We start from the raw sequence: 18,585 nt of genomic DNA, 5'->3' as shown, positions 1-18,585 counted from the left end.
TTAGCTGATGTTTATACTGCGCTCCTTACCACAGTAGCGGTCCTACCGTGCCTGGCCCCAGAAGAGGCCCATTGTGGCCCCGCTAGGGTGTCTCCAGGCCTTAGTCTGTGGGTAACAAGGGAGAGGGTAGGGGAGGAGGTAGCTCAGGGGGGTTAAGACAAAACACAAAACGAGTTCCGTGGAGAAGGTGGTAAAGGGGTCTTTTCTTCATAGTGGGGATGTGTGTTTCTTACCTTTGATGAAAGACAGACGTGTGCTGAAGTTTCAGGAGTGGCGAGCTTGTTTTGAATCAAAGCTATAATGTGATGACAATATATTATCATGGTGATTAATCCTCTAATCAACCATAAAGACGCACACGATTGCTCGAGAGTACACAAAGTTACAATGTATGTGAGCATACTTTATATATTGAGAATCTTTGCAGAATTTAAAACCACATTCAATTGACTCGGTCCATACTCTGTTCTTGCAACAACTGGCAACCTGAACATCACGTAAAAACAATACAGTTGTTTACATCTTGACTGTGTTAGAAGAGCCCTTTCAACAGGTTAACTTAGATCAAACACAAGACCAAATAGATTATTAAAAGCGTGCATGGCAACACAACCCCTATCAGCAGCAGAGAGGCATGGAGGGGTGTGCGAGTGACAAAACACCACATACCTTTTTTGCAAATCTCAAGTGCTGACATGAAGCAGATCATATAGTTCACCATTGCTGAGTCTTGAGGGTGATCTCCCAGCATGGTCGCGTCTCCTGCATTCTCTCTCAGGCAGTTTGGCAGTGCAGGTGCCCCTTGGCTGAGGTACTTCACACACGTCCTCTTCCTGCAGTCCCTTTGCCTCGGTCTCTGTTTGAATGTCACTTGAACTATCCCATCAGACGCTTCATTCCTTCCTAACGGGTCTTCGTCACTCTCCTACCATCCTTCCAGCCCCCTCTTCCAACATCTATGTGGGGAAGCAGACCATCTGCCTGTAGTGGTCTAGTTTATCCTTAGGCACCACTGTGCATGTGTTCGTGTTCCACACTCTGGTGCCTTCGTTGAGCCTGTAGTTCCAGCTTTTATCTCCCTTACAGGGTAACGGAATTTTGACAAGGTGTCTCTGTCCTTGCGGTTGAGCAGTACCGTACCAAACATATTTTGCATTTCTGATCCTTTCCCCACATACCTCAAATTGTTCCGTAGTATTTTTGACTTTTCTTTTTCCCTATTCAATAAATGATCGCATCCACTGATAAGCGTTTTGCTTTTGTCTTCTCTGATGTAAAGTAGCCACGGTGGGACTAGCCTTGAGGGGGCTCTCCAACTGCCCATTACATACAAAGGGTAGCCTTCAGGAACTCTAGCATTTCGCGAGAGACTAACTGGACCCCAATGTTGGAACTTCCCTACTGAACCTGTATGTCCGCACTGCAATTATTGTTCTAGTGGATGTCAGGAACGAAGAACAATCCTATCCTAGCCGGTGCGATAGCACAGCGAGTAGAGCGCCTGCTTTGTCCTCTGGACCAAACTCAGCCTTTCATCCTTCCGAGGTCGATAAATGAGCACCACACACCGTGGGAAATAATAGGCAGCGCTCAGATACCTGAGGGTTCGTAGCGCTATATAAATGCTAAATTATTATTATCCACCTGGACAAGTGTTCTCCCAGCACTGCTCTGCCTATTGCTTTGGTCCATCTGCTTTAACGGCCTATAAAGTCCAATCCCACTTTTCCCCATCATCCTTCTGGGGACTGTCTGGTCTCTTTGGTCACGAGCTTGGCATTCACGCTGCCCCCTGTAAGCCATTGTCCACCTGGGGTCACCAATGTGCTTTCCTCGCTTTGTGCTTGGACGGAGTGCTTCCTATGTGCCCCTCGTTAGCTCAGACAGCCATTTTGGGAGTTCTTTGCTGGGAGGTATGGCTTTGTCATCCTGGTACGCCATCTTATCTGTCACAGAGATTTCGGGGGATACATTTCTCTATGGTTGCAGTGCTATTAAAAGGCATATTTTCATCAAGCCCTCCGTCAACTGCATACTGGTTTACCTTTTGCAGCGTGACTTCACACTCCATGGTTTCTTTTCAGTCACTCTCTCTTATCTTACACCAAAAAGCAACCAGCAAGATCCCCTTTCTTCTCCAGAGAACCCCAAAGAGCTTCCAACATCTGCCATGTGTGCAATAAAAGGTTATATGAGATTTTACCGAAGTAAAATTCAGAGTGGTAAGTTTTACCGAGTGAAAAAATATTGAAAAAATACATTTTTTTCAAATGTAGGGGGATCTCCAACGCTCCCCCCGCCCCCTGTTTTTCTACCCTTTTAACCCCATCCCCACCCATTTTAACCCCTTACCCCTCTACCATATGCATATTTATTTAAAATGTTCTGTATTTTTTCGGTATTTTTTACTTCAGTAAAACTTACCACACTGAATGTTTTTCAGTAAAATTATGGATACCCAATAGTAAATAGTGTGACACAGATTCTGCTGCACGACCTGGTGACAGGCAGCTTGTCTGCTTCATGTTGGTTGCAGCAGTGAATTGTTGGCCTCAACCACATGCCAGACTTTTTGCAGCGCCCTCATCCCAATCCTGCAGTTTCTTAGTCCATGCTGGTTTCACGGCTCACAGCGTGCAGGCAGCCATCCTCAAGGGTGGTCTCCTCCAGGATACACAATCACAAGAATCTGCTCACTGCAAGATGCGCAGATTCAAGAGATTCCAGCATTTAGAAGATTCGAAAGGAAAACCCTTGCCTTGTCATCACATCTGAGGTCTTTTCTTACGTCGTGTCCATCATCCCCCCCACCCCCTGATCCCCTGCCACCATGGCCTTGTTCCACGCTCTCTTTACTTTTCTGGGTTCTTGCTTTCACTGACCGTGCATGCTTTTTATGAGATTGTTTTCTTCAACCCTCCCCGAGAGTTCTTCAGATCTTCTGTATTGCTTGCGCGTACTGGCTTTTGTGGAAACCATCTGACTTTCCCGCACTGTCTCACCTTTCCCACTTCACCAGGCCAACTCTGTGTGCTCTGCATTAGTGCAGCAGCATGGCAACAGAGAAGGGTAGGCCCTTCCTACACTCCAGGCATATTGTACATACATGTACGCCCTTGAGCCCGCCCCACTCCTGACAACTGAAAGCATCGTCCTCAAGGTGAACACAATGCACAGTATTACTGAAGACTTCTTGCTGTGGTCCCTAAAAGAGCATCTCCAGATGTCAATGAGAGTTCAGCAATCGAAGCCTGTCATTGACAATGTTCTTGATTGGTTATTTATTGTCTTCAGCCATCTCCAGAACCGATATTCACTTAAAACAAATACCACGCACTTAATAAAACCAAGCAGTTGGGGTGCAGTGATTTTTTCTTGGTAGGCCCCATAGACTTGTCTGAAAAAAGCCTTGCAAAACCTACATGTTATAGCTATTCCAGAAAGTAGTCACTCTACCATTGGTCAAAGAGCAGGTCCAAGAGACTGCAATGTCCACTGCCGGCCTGTCAACACATGGCAGTATGAGGACTACCCTATTCTTTGTCTGGCGCATGTACACAGCAGGAACAGTTTTTGCTCTAGATAGACAATTTTAAAGCAAATACTGCACGGCCCAGCAAATGGCTCACTCTTCCTCAAGGTCTCTGGCTGGCTCTTCTTCTTCGCATCCTCTTTGTGTTCTCCTTGTCTTTTAGTGGTCAGTCTGTCCTTTTCCACGGCTCTCTACTTGCCTTGTAGTCCCCATCAACCTGCTCCTGCCCCATAGAACTCTCTTTATTTTGCAGCATTCTCTTTCTGGCTGCCTGACCTCATAGTCTTCTCCATGCTCCTACATTCCTCACTGTGGCTGTCATGCCACTCTTCTGGCTATGGTATGCAGAGGGCACTTGCAGTTCCCAAAAGATCCCCATACAGTGCCCATTAACTCACACAGTGCCTAAAACAGTAATGGACGGATCATAAGCAGTGCAGGCATTGGGTCAGATTTTCTTGAATCCTGACTCCAGCAAAATGGCCTCCTATGATCCCTGATCTGGGGAAACCAAAATGCCCATGCCCGAGCCACCATACAAAACTTCAACCTGCAGCCATCATCTGTTAGACGTGCTCAGAGACATCCCAAGCTCAGAAGAGCTCTGCTCCAGTTTGTTTTTTTATTTAGCTTTTAAGCACATTAAAGTGATTAATGTTACATGGCTGTAGACCCAACAGTGGATGAGTAATGGGAAGTGGTCATGGTCTGTGGCATGTCCCTTTAGCGGTGTGAATGTTGGGTGATTACCCAAGAAATGATAAATGTCATATATGAAATGGTAAATGGCTCCTCTAATCATATGTCGTGAAAATCATGCTGTAAAAATGGTAAGATCAGAAGTCCCAGAGTGCTCTGAAGTTCAATGGTTCTGGGAATATGTGTAAAGTAGTACTTGTAGATCTGACTCTTAGTGCGCTAGGTGTCCTATAGTATGTAAAGGCTTGCTGCACCCCCAGAGCCAAGAGGCTCTACTCCAAACCTCAAAAATTAGGGAAGTATAAATAGGAAAGGCTCTGGGGGATTGCACTGGCCTGGTAAATAGCATTCTCTTGACAGGGGTCAGTGATTAGACTCCAATTCTTATTCAACATTCTTAATGTGCTCAAACTGATATGGTTTTAATTCAATGTGCAACAAAAGGTTGAGCCTTCCTGCCTACACGTGTTTCGACAAAACTGTCTTTGTCAATGCTGATCAAAGGACATTTAAAACAAATAGCATATGTAAAAGAAATCAGTGGTTGCATAATATAGCAGATAAAACAGATAAGACATTGGTACATACCATTGGCAGGGTTAGAGGAGAGTGGGACAAGGATGACAACAAGTGGACAACGGAAGCATAATTAGTTGTATAAATCAAATAATATCCTGCTATTGTAAGCATGTTCTTTAAGAGTTAATCACAAATAGAGTGCTGTTAGCATATGGTCATTGTTATCCGTGTGAGTCATGTGCTGGTCTACACACAGTGAGCAGGGAATATGCAATATTCTCTAATACAGGGGTGGGAAGGAAAGCATCCCCAATGTTTCTGAAGGGAACAGTGTATCTGTGTCCTGGTAATAGGATGTTTGAAAACCGCAGTGTCTGCTCACTGGTTGCACGTGAGTACCTTATATTTAGATTGTGATCAGTGTCTCATGTGCTCTGTGGCGAGCACAACACAGCAATCAGGTTCTCCACCACTCTCTTTTTCTATCCCTTTCATTCCATTTCTGTTTCCCATATTTTTATTTTTTTACCCCCTGCTGCCTCGCTATGTCTCTATGGGTGCCCTTTTCTACACAACTCTTCCTTTCTCTCTATTACTCTTTATTTCTATATCCCTGGTGAGTGTTTAATATGCCATGCAGCAGCCCCTATCCCGGTCCGAGCGCCCTGCTCATTTGGTCCTCCATTTTGCACTCTTGATTCCTTCCCTTTATCGCCCCGCCTCCCTGTACCCACACCCCATGCCAACAAAGGTGCGGATTGGCCAGCACTGGTGTCCACGTGACTGGAACACTACCCTGGTCCGCAGAGATTACTCTCTGCTATCGGAGGAAGTGAGGCCCATTTGCAGAAGCCTACTCTTCTGGTGAGTGCTTAATCGGCCATGCAGTAGCCCCGATCCCACTCCAAGTGCCCCGGTCAATTGGTCCTCCATTTTGCACTTTTGTTTTCCTTCCCTTTACCGTTCCGCCTCCCACTACCCCCACCCCATGCCTACAACAATGCAAATTGGCCAGCACTGGTGTCCACGTGACCAGAACCTCCCCACTTTGGAAACTTTCCCAGGGTAGCCTTGCCCGGGCAGCTGGCTAAGGGCCTAAGGCAAAGGACAGCTCCCTTTCGGGGCAGATCACATTCCCTGTTTGCCCCTGTACGCCAGTGGACGCCTGCCGACCAAGAGCAGAGCACCTCTACAATGCAGGTAAAGTGGTAAGGGTGGGCAACACAGCCATTACTCTAGTCCAGAAAACCCTGCCACTTCCATTCTATTCCCTACAGTTGCTGTTTACATTGCTTATTGGAAATTAGGCACCCTTCAGCTACTGCATATGTGTTGAATCTAGGTGTTGTCTCAGGTACTGCATATATGTTGAATCTATGTGTTGTCTCGGGTACTGTATATGTGCTGAATCTAGTTGTTGTTTCAGGTACTGCATATGGGTTGAATCTAGGTGTTGTCCCAGGTACAACCACCTCCTTACTGAAGCCACTGACAGCCTCCTCCACCATGTCCACCAACTCCCACAATAGGCAGCACAGTGGCGTTCCAAAAATCAGACCCCCGTTTCATCCTTCTATTACAGCCCATCCCCTCTCAGTAGATACTTTTAACATGCACTCCTCTCTCATCCTTCAACCTAAACCTTCCCACCTCTCCCCTCTCAACCACCATTCACCCCCCCCACACTCCCACTCACTCCCATTTCCCTTCCCTGAGCATTGCTCGGGCCACTCTGTCAAACACACCCCATTTCATCAACCCCTCCTGCACTCAAACACACCCCTTTGGCTCTCAAACACCTCCCTAAACAGAGAGGTCACCGGAACCAGAGGGCACCTCCTCCCATCCCCTCCTCCACTCCCTCCCAGGCCCCAACCTGCTCCCTCACTCAAACCCTTTTTGCTCCCCCTACTCCCAACCATCTCCTCTCCCTCTACAACACCCCTCCAAACTACCCTACTCCTGCCCCACCTCAGCCCTCCCAAATCCACCCCAACCATTTCCTTCCCCACTTGCGACTTCCTCCCTACCGCGACCACCTGAACCCGCTCTCTCCTCACCCCTCCAACACTCTCCCAAGCGTGCCCTCCCATCCCCCCATCCAGACATCCCACCTTTCTCCCCCGTCAAGGAGTCACCCCTCTCAAGCACTCTTCCCTGATAGCCCCATCCACTCCACTACCACCCTCCCCCGCACTCCTCTTCCCACCCTTTCATTTCCCCTAGGATCCCTCCAAGAAACTCACATCCTTGCTCCTACCCCCTTCCCTCCCATTTCTAACCCCCCTCAGCAAATCCTTCCCTCCTTTTTGATATACCCTATCTGCTCTCTTGCATCCTCATCAACGCCAGATCTGTACCTAAAATCAAACACTTGATTTTTTACTTTCTCTCCGATGAAAAACCAGATCCCCTCTTTATCACTGAAACCTGGTTCTCTGATGACTTTGAACCCATCGCACATGAATCCTTCCCCAACGGATCCTCGCTAATCTTGCACAATCGATCTGGCAGAGCCGGAGGAATTGCCATCCTATACAAGCAACGCCTCACTGCCTTACACAGTTAGAAACTACCCTGCAGCCCTGATTGCGAGTCTATACTAGTGAAATTCCAGCTTGCACCATCCTTTTCCCACAGTTTCTTACTCCTCCACAGATCCCCTGGCTACAATGGATACTTTGCAGACTCCATTAGTGACTCAGTTGCAGCCACCTACATACCAAGCCCCTCCCTCACTGTACTATGAATCTCAACATTTGGTTTGATATCCCATCTAACACCATGACTCTCCCACTTCTAGATATCACAGAAGCATTCAACTTGTCCCAGCTGAGTTTGCACCACACCCACATAGCAGGTAATACCCATGAAGCTGTATTCAGCTCCACCGACCTGATCTCCACTCTACCTTCCCTCCCTCTGATTTGGGCTGATCACTCCACCATCTTCTTCAATATCAGGACCCCCTCCCCCTTTCCCTCACGTCCCTCCAGCCCTAGACATCCCTCCCGTATTCATCTTTGGAACAAGGTCATCATTATCCCCGACCTGGCCAATTCCCTCCAAAGCCCCCTCCCTATCCTCTCCCTTGACATGGTCCTCCCTCCTTTGTCCTTTTTAACCACTGGCTCACTAACTCCCTCACCCCACCCATGCCTATGAGATCTGCCTCCCAGAGAAGAAGCCACATTCCCAAATGGTTCCCCCCTCCCTCTAATCACTCAAAACCCTTAAAGAATGCCTGGAACCCACCTGGTGGTTCAAACATATGCCCCAAAACAAACCTCACTACGCCAGACAGACCAGATCATATAGGATGGAAATCAGGAAAGCCAAACGATCCTTCTATGGCAGCCGAATACCCAACTCCCATAACCACTCCACTTCTGTAATGGTGCCATTGATCGACACCACTCCATCACCAGCAAGTTAGCAACATTCGTTCACCTCTCTTCCCCCTCTCTTCAGTGGACTCCTCACTTCAAACTCTGGCGCACCCAGTGCTCTCCTCTTTTAAGAGCATCTCCCACTCAGATTTCCTTAAACTTCTACCCCAAAGCCGACCCTCTGGATTCCCTGAACACCCATGCCCGCCTCTCTCTTGAAGAACATTCTATCTTCAACCTGTGCAGGCAACATTGCTAGAGACATGATTGACCATTCTCTGATCTCAGGCATTGTCCCCCCAGCACTCAAACCCTCACACGTTAAACCCCTATGTAAAAAGCCCATCATCGACCCTCTAATTCTTGCCAACTACCGCCCAATTTTCAATACCCGCTTCATAGCCAAACTTCTAGACTGCACACCGTACTCCAAGCTCTCTCTCTGCATGGACACCAATTTCCTACTTGACCCAGCAAAATATGGTTTCAGACCCCTCAGAGGAACAGAAACCTCTCGTCTCCATCTAGTTTGACATGAAAAGAATGGCAGACTCAGAAGGGTGTGCTGCACTCATGCTCCTTGACCTTTCAGCAGCCTTCACCACTACAGATCACTCTATCCTCATCGAAAGACTCCACACTCTGGGCATCAGGGATTCCACCCATAGATGGATCTTTTCTTTCCTCTAACCGTTGACAAGTCACATTCCTGCCCCCTTTCTTATTGCCACCTCGCCATGTGTCTAAAGGGGTCGCACAGGGGTCCTACCTATCCCCCTTCTCTTAAACCTCTACCGAAAACCCCTTCCCGCACTGATCCACTCTCATAACCTAACCTGCTACAATTACGCAGATGAGACCTAGATCATTTTCACGATCCCACAAAATTACCTCCTCCTTCACCCTGACCTCTCCTCCTGCCTCTTGGCAGCTGACCACTGGATGACAACCAACCACCTCCTCCTCAACCCTGGCAAAACTGAAATCATGATCTGTGGAACAACCTATCTCAGAGCAAGGGCAAGTATAAACCCGGACCAGAGCAGATGACTTGTCTACAGGAATACTCCCAACATAAAGCTCAACTTAATCACAGGGCTCATATGCACTTGAGTGGCTTAGTTGCTGTACTTTAGCGGTGCTAGGGGTGGGCTTTGCATTCAAATGAAGGTTAGGGGCAGGTCATGTACCCCACATGGGGGTGGGGGTAATGTGTGTGTTGCACTTGGAGAAATTGGGGGGACAGCCAAAGTGAAGACAGATTGTAGCCAGCTGCACTTAACTTGGCTGAACGTAGAAATGTGGCCAATTTTGATTCTAGATCAATGGTAGAATGTAGCACTGTATTGAATCTAGTTGAATGTAACATGGTGGGCAAAGTATTGAATCTATGTGAATGTAGAGCGTGGCCAAAGTATTGAACCCAGTTGAATGTAGAATGGAGCCAATATATTAAAACTAGGTGAGTGTAGAGTGTAATTTATGGATTGAATCTAGACGAAATGCATTACAACTGGCCACATGTAGAAGGTAGCCACGAATGGCTTCTTCTACTAGGCTTTACACTACGGTGAAGGACAGGTCCTAAGGCATTCACTAAAGTATAGCTAATACATTAAACCTGTCGTACTCCATACATGGCCACATTCCCAGAATCATTTACCATCATACACTAGACTAAACACAAAGCACAACACCTCAGCCATCAGAATGCAGCCGTGTCCTATGACAAACAATTCAGTCTAGCTGAACACCTAACGAGTCTCTTGCACTCGCGCCCTCACCTGATCTCCTCTCAGCACCCATCCACATGCCTGACTATAATGGGTAGCTTACCGAGGCTTGGCCATACCACCAATAAATGACTTCGGCCAAATGCACACACACATTACAACCCTCTTCGACAATCTTTCCCATACCTTGGACTTTGGTTCCCCGAGGGCGTTCCCCCTACAAGTGCATTGAGGCCATACAAATAGGATAAAGGTGCAATAAAAATGACAAACTACTATTACTTTTATAACACTTTCTCTCCCCGTCCCTCTTTCCATACTCTCATGTCTCCCCTTTCCCTTGCCTCTCTACCTCTCGTTGTATTTCTCAATCCGTCCCTTCCTTTACTCCCTGCATTTTGTAGCTCTCTATCCTGCCCTACCTTCTCTCTCACTCTTACTCTATCTCTTCCCCAAACCTTCTTTGGTTCTGTCCTCTCTCTCTATCTCTATCATTTACCTGCACTCTCTATTCCTTTCCTGTTAAATAGCAATCTCTTTTGCTCTTTTTCTTGCCTTCCCCTCTACCCTTTCCTCTATCCCTCCATCTGTTGCTCTGTTTCTCTATCCCTCTCTTGCCTGGACCTCTCTCCATCACTGACTCGCTCCCTTCGTCGTTCTCTTGCCTGTTAGGCAAGCAGGTGGGGGTAGGAAGTGCACACATCTCGGACGCTGTAGCTTTTCACATCCCAGAAGATGGCTCACATGGTAGTGCTACCTCTCTGCCTCCTGCGACCAATTTCCTTCATACGGCGGGGTGCTTCTTGTACAGGTGGTGATGGACAGGTGGCTGTGTCCCTCCATCAGTAAGCAGAGCAACCCTTAGCTCACTCGCAACAATCCATCACCTATCCTGATCCAGAAGCTCAGTGCAGTCTTCACCGTGGGCTCTGCAAGGAGGGCAGTCAAGGGGTCACAGCAAACAGGACTCCTGTCGCAGGCCTCGTAAGACTGTGCCAGCTTCATGGAGCAAGCGGGCAGTCTCCTCAGTCTGGACAAAAAGGGATCACTAATTTGTCCCACTGGTAAAGCAGAGACAATCAAGGGTGCATCTTAGAACATATTTCTTAGGTCCAGAATATGTATAGTATCATGGGCCTTTCAACCGCCATCTCCTGCCATTCTCACCAAATGCAACACTGACATAGAAACTACTGACACGGCTGCTGTTCTGCCATCCCAGTCAGAATGCAAGGAGGTGCAGATTCCAACCAAAATAGTCTCCCAGGCCATGGCCGGGGCTGCAGCAATATTCAATGGCTTCCTGGGGCAGCACCAGCATCAAATGTTGTGCCAGCGTTTGTGAGATGTACAACCACTAAGCTGGCAACAGTCCTGTTACCGGCCCCATCTCTCGCTTCTTGGTGAAAAAAGACAGAGGACTCTGAAATTCGACGGGGTGTGCCATGGGGTTCATTGTAATTGTTTTACAAGCTGGCCAGGTGAACCTCTGTCATATGTCTACCTAAGGAAAGGTGATGGGGGTGGGTGGTCACTGAGCAATGCCCTGTCCCAGTGATTCCCGAGTCTCCAAGTACTTTTGAGGTTCATACAGATGCTTGAATCAAGAATTAGATACATACTAATTCAAGAATGGGGGACATGATCCTGCTATGTATTGGGCTCACATTTCTTTTTAGGGTGTTCCTCGGTAGAGGCAGCACTCTCTCCTTTAATCAAACGTTCTAATAATTGCAAAAAGGCTGCCACTACGATTGCTCGCCTTCTGTAGGATGCGATCAGGCAGAGGTTTGCACGAGGAACCTGTCAAGTCCTTCACCTTATGCATCTCGAGGTTCTCCAAAAGAGGCTGGCCCTGCTTTCAGGAGTCCAGAAGAAAGGTGGAAAGGTGGAGGATTACTCGGGGCCTGCAGAATGTGTGACTTTCCGCCTCTGTCCTCTCTGTCCGTCCTCACTGTGTCTCACCTTGCCTTACAGCAACCGTGCCGTTCCGACGCAGCGTCTTCTCCCCAATCTTCCTCTGGAGCCTCATCACCATGGGCATGACTCAGCTGAGAGTCATCTTCTACATGGCCGCCATGAACAAGATGCTGGAGTTCCTGGTCACTGGCGGAGGGGAGCACGGTGAGAGGAAGCCAAAGGCCGGGAGCCAGGAAGTGGGAGCGGGGAGGTGCCACGGCGAGAGTGCCAGGGCAAGGGGGCCAATGGGAGCAAAGGATGAAGAGATAGACAAAGAGACACAGCTTGTTTCGGGTGCCATGATTGGGAAGCCAAATAAAGAGTGCCAAGAAGATGGCGTCCGGGCAAGTGAGCTAGGTAGCGGAAGTCACAAAGAGGGATCCACTGAGCGGGAACACACGAGAGGGAGCCAATGGGAGGAAGAAACGTGGAAGGAGGAAAGGAAACAAAGACAGTGAAAGGGAACAAGGTAGAGGAAACTGGTGCAAGGGAACGAGGGCACGAACATCACACAGAGAATTCCTGGCAGAAGGAGATATGGAGAGGGGGCAAAAGAGAGGGGAGAGGTCATTGGACTTAGTGAAAAACACCAGGGTGAGGAAAGTGAGATAATACCATTGAAAAAGAGGCCGAGCGAATACAAGGGGCAGGCAAGGAGAGATGGGAGCCCAGAAAGATGGTCGGAGAGAGGACATAAGGTGGCAGTAGATGGGCAAGTGAAAAAAAGGGGTGGTAAATAAAGAGATAGGATGCAAAGAATGCAGAGAAATTATAATGGGAACAGGAAAGGAGAGAGATGAAGAGAGGACATGGAAAAAGTAAGAAAAGTGGTAGAAAGAAAAACAATGAAGAGAAAAAAACATGTCTGTTCAGATAGAGAAAGGGGCAAGTGGAATAGAGAAATAGAGATGCGGGTAGAGAAAGAGGGGGGAATGTAAAGAAAGCAGGGAGGACAGAGGAAGAGAAAAAGGAGACAGACATAGAAACGACTAAGAAAGTGCCTGAGTGGCTATAGCATGAAAAGGGGATAGGAACAGGGATTGAGCAATGAGGAAGGACTGAAGGAGTGGCAGATGAGGAATCAGTGGAGGCAGGGGGCAGATAAAACGAGAGATTGGAAAATAGAAATAAAGAGAAGAATAGACTAAGAAAGAGGGGTGCATCAAGAAAGAATAATATGGACAGATGGCAAGAGAAACAGGAGACGGATAGAGAAACAGAACCAGGGGGAGAGAGAATGCGAGAGACAAGGGAACGATAGAACCAGATAGAAACAGAGAAAGGGGGTAGGGAAACAAAGCAAAAGCTGGAGGCATGGAGAAGGCAGGAGACAAGAGCACGCTAAGCAGGGATAGAGACAGAGAGAAAGGGGAAGAGGGATAGAAAAACAGAGCAACTGCTAGACGAATAGAGAAAGGGGAAGAGGCAGAGACAAAAAAAGATTGAACAAGAGAGAAATGTTATTAGGAAAGGAACAGAGACCGCACGTAGGGCATAGTGGGAGGACAGCGAACAAGAAACAGGGAAAGGGGAAGAGCAAGGGATAGAGGATAGGACAGGATAGAAAGATTTTTAAAAAGTGATGCAAGAGAGAAAGAGAGTGATGGAGATCGAGCTAGAAATAGAGTCAGAGAGGGAATGGAAAAGGAATGCGAGCATGGAAAGAGAAAGGGGCAGATATAATGTTATAGAGAAAGTGAGAGAGCAGAACAGAGATAAAGAGAGTGATATAGAGGAAGAGAGGGGTGTGTAGAAAAAGGCACACAGACAAATATATGCAGAAAGCTGTACAAGAATAAAAATGCGGGATCTACAAAAGGAATGAGCAGGATAGAAAAAGAGGTAGAGAAAGAGTGGGCAGAGAAAGAGGGACAGAGGAACAGAGAATTATCTAAGAGAATAATATTAGAAGTAGAGAAGAATAGACGTATACAGGTAATAGAAGGAGACATAGGGACAAAGGAACAGAGGATATCTTATAGAATAATAATAGAACTATAGAAGAATAGAAGTATACATGTAGTAGAAGGAGACAGAGGGGCAGAGAATGTCTGAGAGAATAATAATAGATGCATAGAAGAATAGAAGTACACAGGTAATAGAAGGAGACAGAGGGGCAGAGAAACAGAGGATATCTAACAGAATAATAATAGAAGTATAGAAGAATAGAAGTGTACAGGTAATAGAAGGAGACACAGGGGCAGATAAAGAAGGACAGAGGAACAGAGGATATCTAATAGAATAATAATAGAAGTAAGAGGGACAGAGGAACAGAGAATGTCTAAGAGAATAATAATAGAAGTATAGAAGAATAGAAGTATACAGGTAATAGAAGGAGACATAGGGACAGAGCAACAAAGGATATCTAGTAGAATAATAATAGAAGTATAGAAGAATAGAAGTATACAGGTAATAGAAGGAGACATAGGGACAGAGGAACAAAGGATATCTAGTAGAATAATAATAGAAGTATGGAAGAATAGAAGTATACAGGTAATAGAAGGAGACATAGGGACAGAGGAACACAGGATCTCTAATAGAATAATAATAGAAGTATGGAAGAATAGAAGTATACCGGTAATAGAAGGAGACAGAGGGGCAGAGAAAGACTAAGAGGGACAGAGGAACAGATAATGTCTAAGAGAATAATAATAGAAGTAAAGAAGAATAGATGTATACAGGTAATAGAAGGAGACAGAGGGGCAGAGAAAGAGATCGAGTGGCATGCGAATGTATAGAGGGGGATAGAGAAAAAGAGGGCTACAGAAAGCTTGTAATTTATAGAGAGAGATGGGATAGATGGAGAGATTGGAATGCAGAATCGGAAATAGGGAAAATAGGGAAATAGAAAAGGTGTGCAGAACATTAGAAAGAGAAACAGGTAGCAAAATAAAGGACAGGAGAAAGAAGAGAGATGTTCTTTAAAGGAAAGATCGAACTTAAAAAGAGAAAGGGGGATTCAGAAAATATGGAGTGAAAAGAGAGAGTGGAATACGGATAAAAATGAGAGGAGAGGAGTGGGTATAGAAGAAGAAAAAGAAAGATAGAGAGACGATGGGAAAAGGGAACGGAGCAATCGAGGAAGCTGGGGGATCGGGAGATAGAGGCCGGAAACGTAATGCAAGCGCGTGATAGGGGGTGCGGAATTGATAGATGGAGAGCTTTGTAAATAACAAGGACGGGAATGGGTGCCGAGGGGGACATGAAGCTGGGGGTGCAGCGATCGTCCATTCTGACCCCGACCTCTGCTCTTTCTTTCAGTGCCCGAAGACGTGCAGAAGGAGGCCGACGCCACAGGTGAGGCGGAGCGACTTCCTTCCATGTTCCCGCATGTATCCCAGCCCCACTCTAGCCCTCTGGGCGTGTGAGCGTCGCTAGCTCTGGATGCACACGCATGTCCATCACTGCAATCCTCAATGAAGGCACGTGGTCTTCCTCCGCTCCTGTGGGGAAAGACTGGCACACGTGGGATTTCCAGGCCCTCATCCGGACCTGCTGCCGGGTGTGCATCACCCATACACAAATGATTAGGCTTCGTAAAGAACTGCTCGTCACATCACTTCTGGGGAGTGTGCTACAAGGGGGGCACATGGAAGGGTTGGATGTGTGTCTAGAGGCTGATGGGCGCACAGAGTTGCTTGACCCTTCTTTGGAGTCCTCGTATGCCTTACAGGTCTGGAGGATGCTAACAAGGGGCAATGGCAGCCCTGCAGCAGGTCCAAGGCAATAGCAGGCAGGTGGGGCCACTTCAAGAAACACGCATTGGCAATGCCAGCAATTTGAGCTTTTGTGTAGGTTTGGGATCAGGGGTGGACTGGCCTATGGGGAACTCTGGAGATTTCCCGGTACACTTCTCTGCAGCCCGGGCCTCTTTTGTGTGGTAGTTCCAAATGTTCCCACGGGAAAAGGGTTGGGCTTCCTGAAAAGGTGTAAAATAGGGTCACTTTGACAATTATTTCTAGGGCCTCTTTTGGTTCCCAGTCCGTCCCTGTATGGGATAGGCATGTGCTAGGTACTGATACGAAGGTACTACCTGGTCATAAAATCACCACAGCTGGAGCACAAGTGATTACCTGGGCATATGATGTAAGTACCTGGAAAATGCCAATCTAATGCCGCAAGCCAAAACTGTTGGCTTCGGCAGTGCTTGTTTTTAACAGGACATCAGTGAATGGAAGGGAGGAAAATCAAGAGGGTGAAGGCACAGTAGATTGAGACATCTCTATTACATGAGTAGTCATTTACAGTTGCAATTAAGTCATCAACTCTCAGCCTACTGCTTAGAAAAAACACTGGCAGGCCAACATTTAATGTAACTGCTTGAGAGAGCGAGCGGACGTGTTTTGGGAAGGGAGGGGCAGGTAGTCGGTGGGAATAGCCATAGGGATTAGCATTTCCACGAGCAGTGATTGTGTAGGTAAATAACCAAACAACACCGACAAGCTGTGTTTCCTTCCTCACGCCATCTCCCACCTACCTGTAGACCAATGCAACCAATGCAATAGTTTCGGCTTATGGTGGCACTTAAGGACCACTTAATAGCCAAAACAAAAAAAAAGCAGGCTAGCCTGAGAAGGCTCTAATGATTCAATCTTTTCAGGAGATTCGGAAACAGAGGGGATGTGGCAACTAAAAGGTTTAACAAATCCCATTGCAAAGGAATCTGGGGTTGCGTTATTTGGGACGGGATGCTAAGGAGGTGGTGAACTAGAGCGAGTGGGCAGGGAGCAAGCGAGGAGCCCTGGTGGCAGTGGGGGAAGCCAGTTTTGTATAGAACCCCTCCCTCGTTGACAAGTGTGCAGGCCATTAGATGATCAAAAGAGGAGAAAAGCCCCTAGGCTTCATTTGGTGTGTTCCAAACTCTTTACAACTTTGCCTCTGCATGCCTATTTTGGGTAGGATTTAAAACATGGTCCTCTAGAGTGGTGGGACATTGCCGTTTTGAGGAGAGGCCATAATAGCACCAATATTTAAGAGGAAGGACCGATCTCCCCCTCCTGTTATTTCCTAATCCCTTTCCTGGAATAGCCACTCAAACATCTACGCTGAAGTAGTCCAAGTCAGCCTCCAAAATTAGACAGAGCAGGAAGAGATTCTGCCCTGGACGCGGGTGAGTTTGAGGGAGGATTTACAAATTATCAACGGCTGCATCCCTTTGGACCAGGTTATCACCAAGAAGATTAAAGCAAAAAAGGGCATTTTTGATATGTATCGATGCTTTCGTACAGCAGCAAATCACCACCCTGGTAATTCCAATGCACCAAACTGTGTGCACCTCAGGTAGGTGGTTGAGTTGACGGGGCAGGATGTAGCAGATTCTGGATGAGCTGTGTGTGGACGGGGACCTGCTTGGCGCCATCAGGGCCTTGTATACTAATAATACTGCGAGGGACAGGTTTGGGCGGGGGCAGTCGAATTTTCTTGCCCAATGTGAATACAGAGGGGAGTTAGGCAACGGTGTGTCCTAAACCCATTGCTACCGGTGGATGCACTATGAGGTCAAAGTGCCATCAATTCAAGATGAATCAAAGGAGTGGGAGACCCCTTCTTATAAAGGTAAAAGCCCACAGGTGATTGGCCTTAAACTAGCCTTCTTTAAGCATCTGATCCCTGTTCCGAGAATCAGTGAACTTTGCCCCCTGACATCACATCCAAAGTGCATTGTGATACATAAAGTGGAGGGGGTAGGATAGAAATATAAAGGTAGAGAGAAATAAGGTGGAATAACCTTCTTTGAGCTGTCAAGAGCTCGATCTGTCTACACTAACCCCGCCCCTTCCCTTCTCAATAGAATCAAAGGCCTTTGATATGCAGTACTCTGCCATGTGGCCTAGCCTTTTGTGAATGGGTGTGCCATTTGATTCCTATTCCCAGGGCATCTTCCTGCGGAATAGCTGTCTTTCTGGGGAGGGTGTTACCTGCCCTCACAAAGGAACAAAGAGAAGCAACCCCGTAGGCTACAGTCCTAACAGCAGTGGCAAGGGAAGCCTGCCTGTGGAAAATAAACCTAATGCTTTCCCAGCTGAGCTGGGCTCACAGGGCTGACAGATGTGTGATATCAAATTGCTATGGCTGTAAAAATAAAATGATGGCTGTACCCTCATTATTATGGAATTGTGGTACGGGGTGCATATCTTAAATGCAGCCGCTGAGCTGCAGAGACTTGGCTGTCACTGCAGCTGTCTAATGGGCACCTGTGACCACTGAACCTGCTCTGTGCCACTGGTAGAGCAGGTGCTGCAGATTAGGATACTGATGCAGCAGGGCACAGGTACACACTGTGCTTTTGGCCTGCAGTATATGGAAGGGGATTCTGATTGGCAGATTGCCCTTCCATAGATGGAATTACCCATATAATTTGATTAAATTATTAAAAATAAAAAAAGCCAGGGCTTCTACACACGTGCCAAATGGCAATCCTTCACAGTTATACATTAGATTTCATTCTGCCCATTTTACGGCGTTCTACAGTAAGTGCGACTTAGGTCTCTGTTCTGGGAGAGAGGAATAATGAGGGTGAAATATTTTTATTAAAATCAATGAAGAAACTCCCAGTAGTGGTAGATTCTGCCAGATTATTGTCGCAAATATGAAAACAAGAAAAACGCTGCAGTATATTATTCTGCGGGCCAGGATGGGTGGTTGGTCCTGTGTTTCCACTACTTTCTGTGTGGGTAGCAAAAAGTGGCAGCGTGTTTTTATTTGATTGATTTCTATGATGTTTTAGGACAATATATATTTTAATTGTATGGAA

General features: G+C 47.0%; 2 protein-coding genes across 10 annotated transcripts in view; one reads left to right on the top strand and one right to left on the bottom strand.

Annotated features, from left to right (window-relative positions):
• LOC138513884 (uncharacterized) overlaps positions 1-18,585 on the bottom strand; it is a 588,633-nt gene that overhangs the window by 396,978 nt on the left and 173,070 nt on the right. The window lies entirely within an intron of this gene.
• The window catches only part of SLC43A1 (solute carrier family 43 member 1), a 383,027-nt gene that overhangs the window by 306,048 nt on the left and 58,394 nt on the right, over positions 1-18,585 (top strand). The window contains exons 9-10 of the mRNA XM_069629016.1: positions 11,850-11,996; positions 15,093-15,128. Coding sequence (XP_069485117.1) covers positions 11,850-11,996; positions 15,093-15,128 — 183 coding nt within the window. The remainder of the gene's footprint in view (positions 1-11,849; positions 11,997-15,092; positions 15,129-18,585) is intronic.

Source organism: Ambystoma mexicanum, chromosome 12 (assembly GCF_040938575.1).
Source record: "Ambystoma mexicanum isolate Mex_15411 chromosome 12, UKY_AmexF1_1, whole genome shotgun sequence".
Classification (NCBI taxonomy): Eukaryota; Metazoa; Chordata; class Amphibia; order Caudata; family Ambystomatidae; genus Ambystoma; species Ambystoma mexicanum.
Note: the sequence above shows the minus strand (reverse complement) of the source record. Positions and strands in the feature narration are given on the sequence as shown.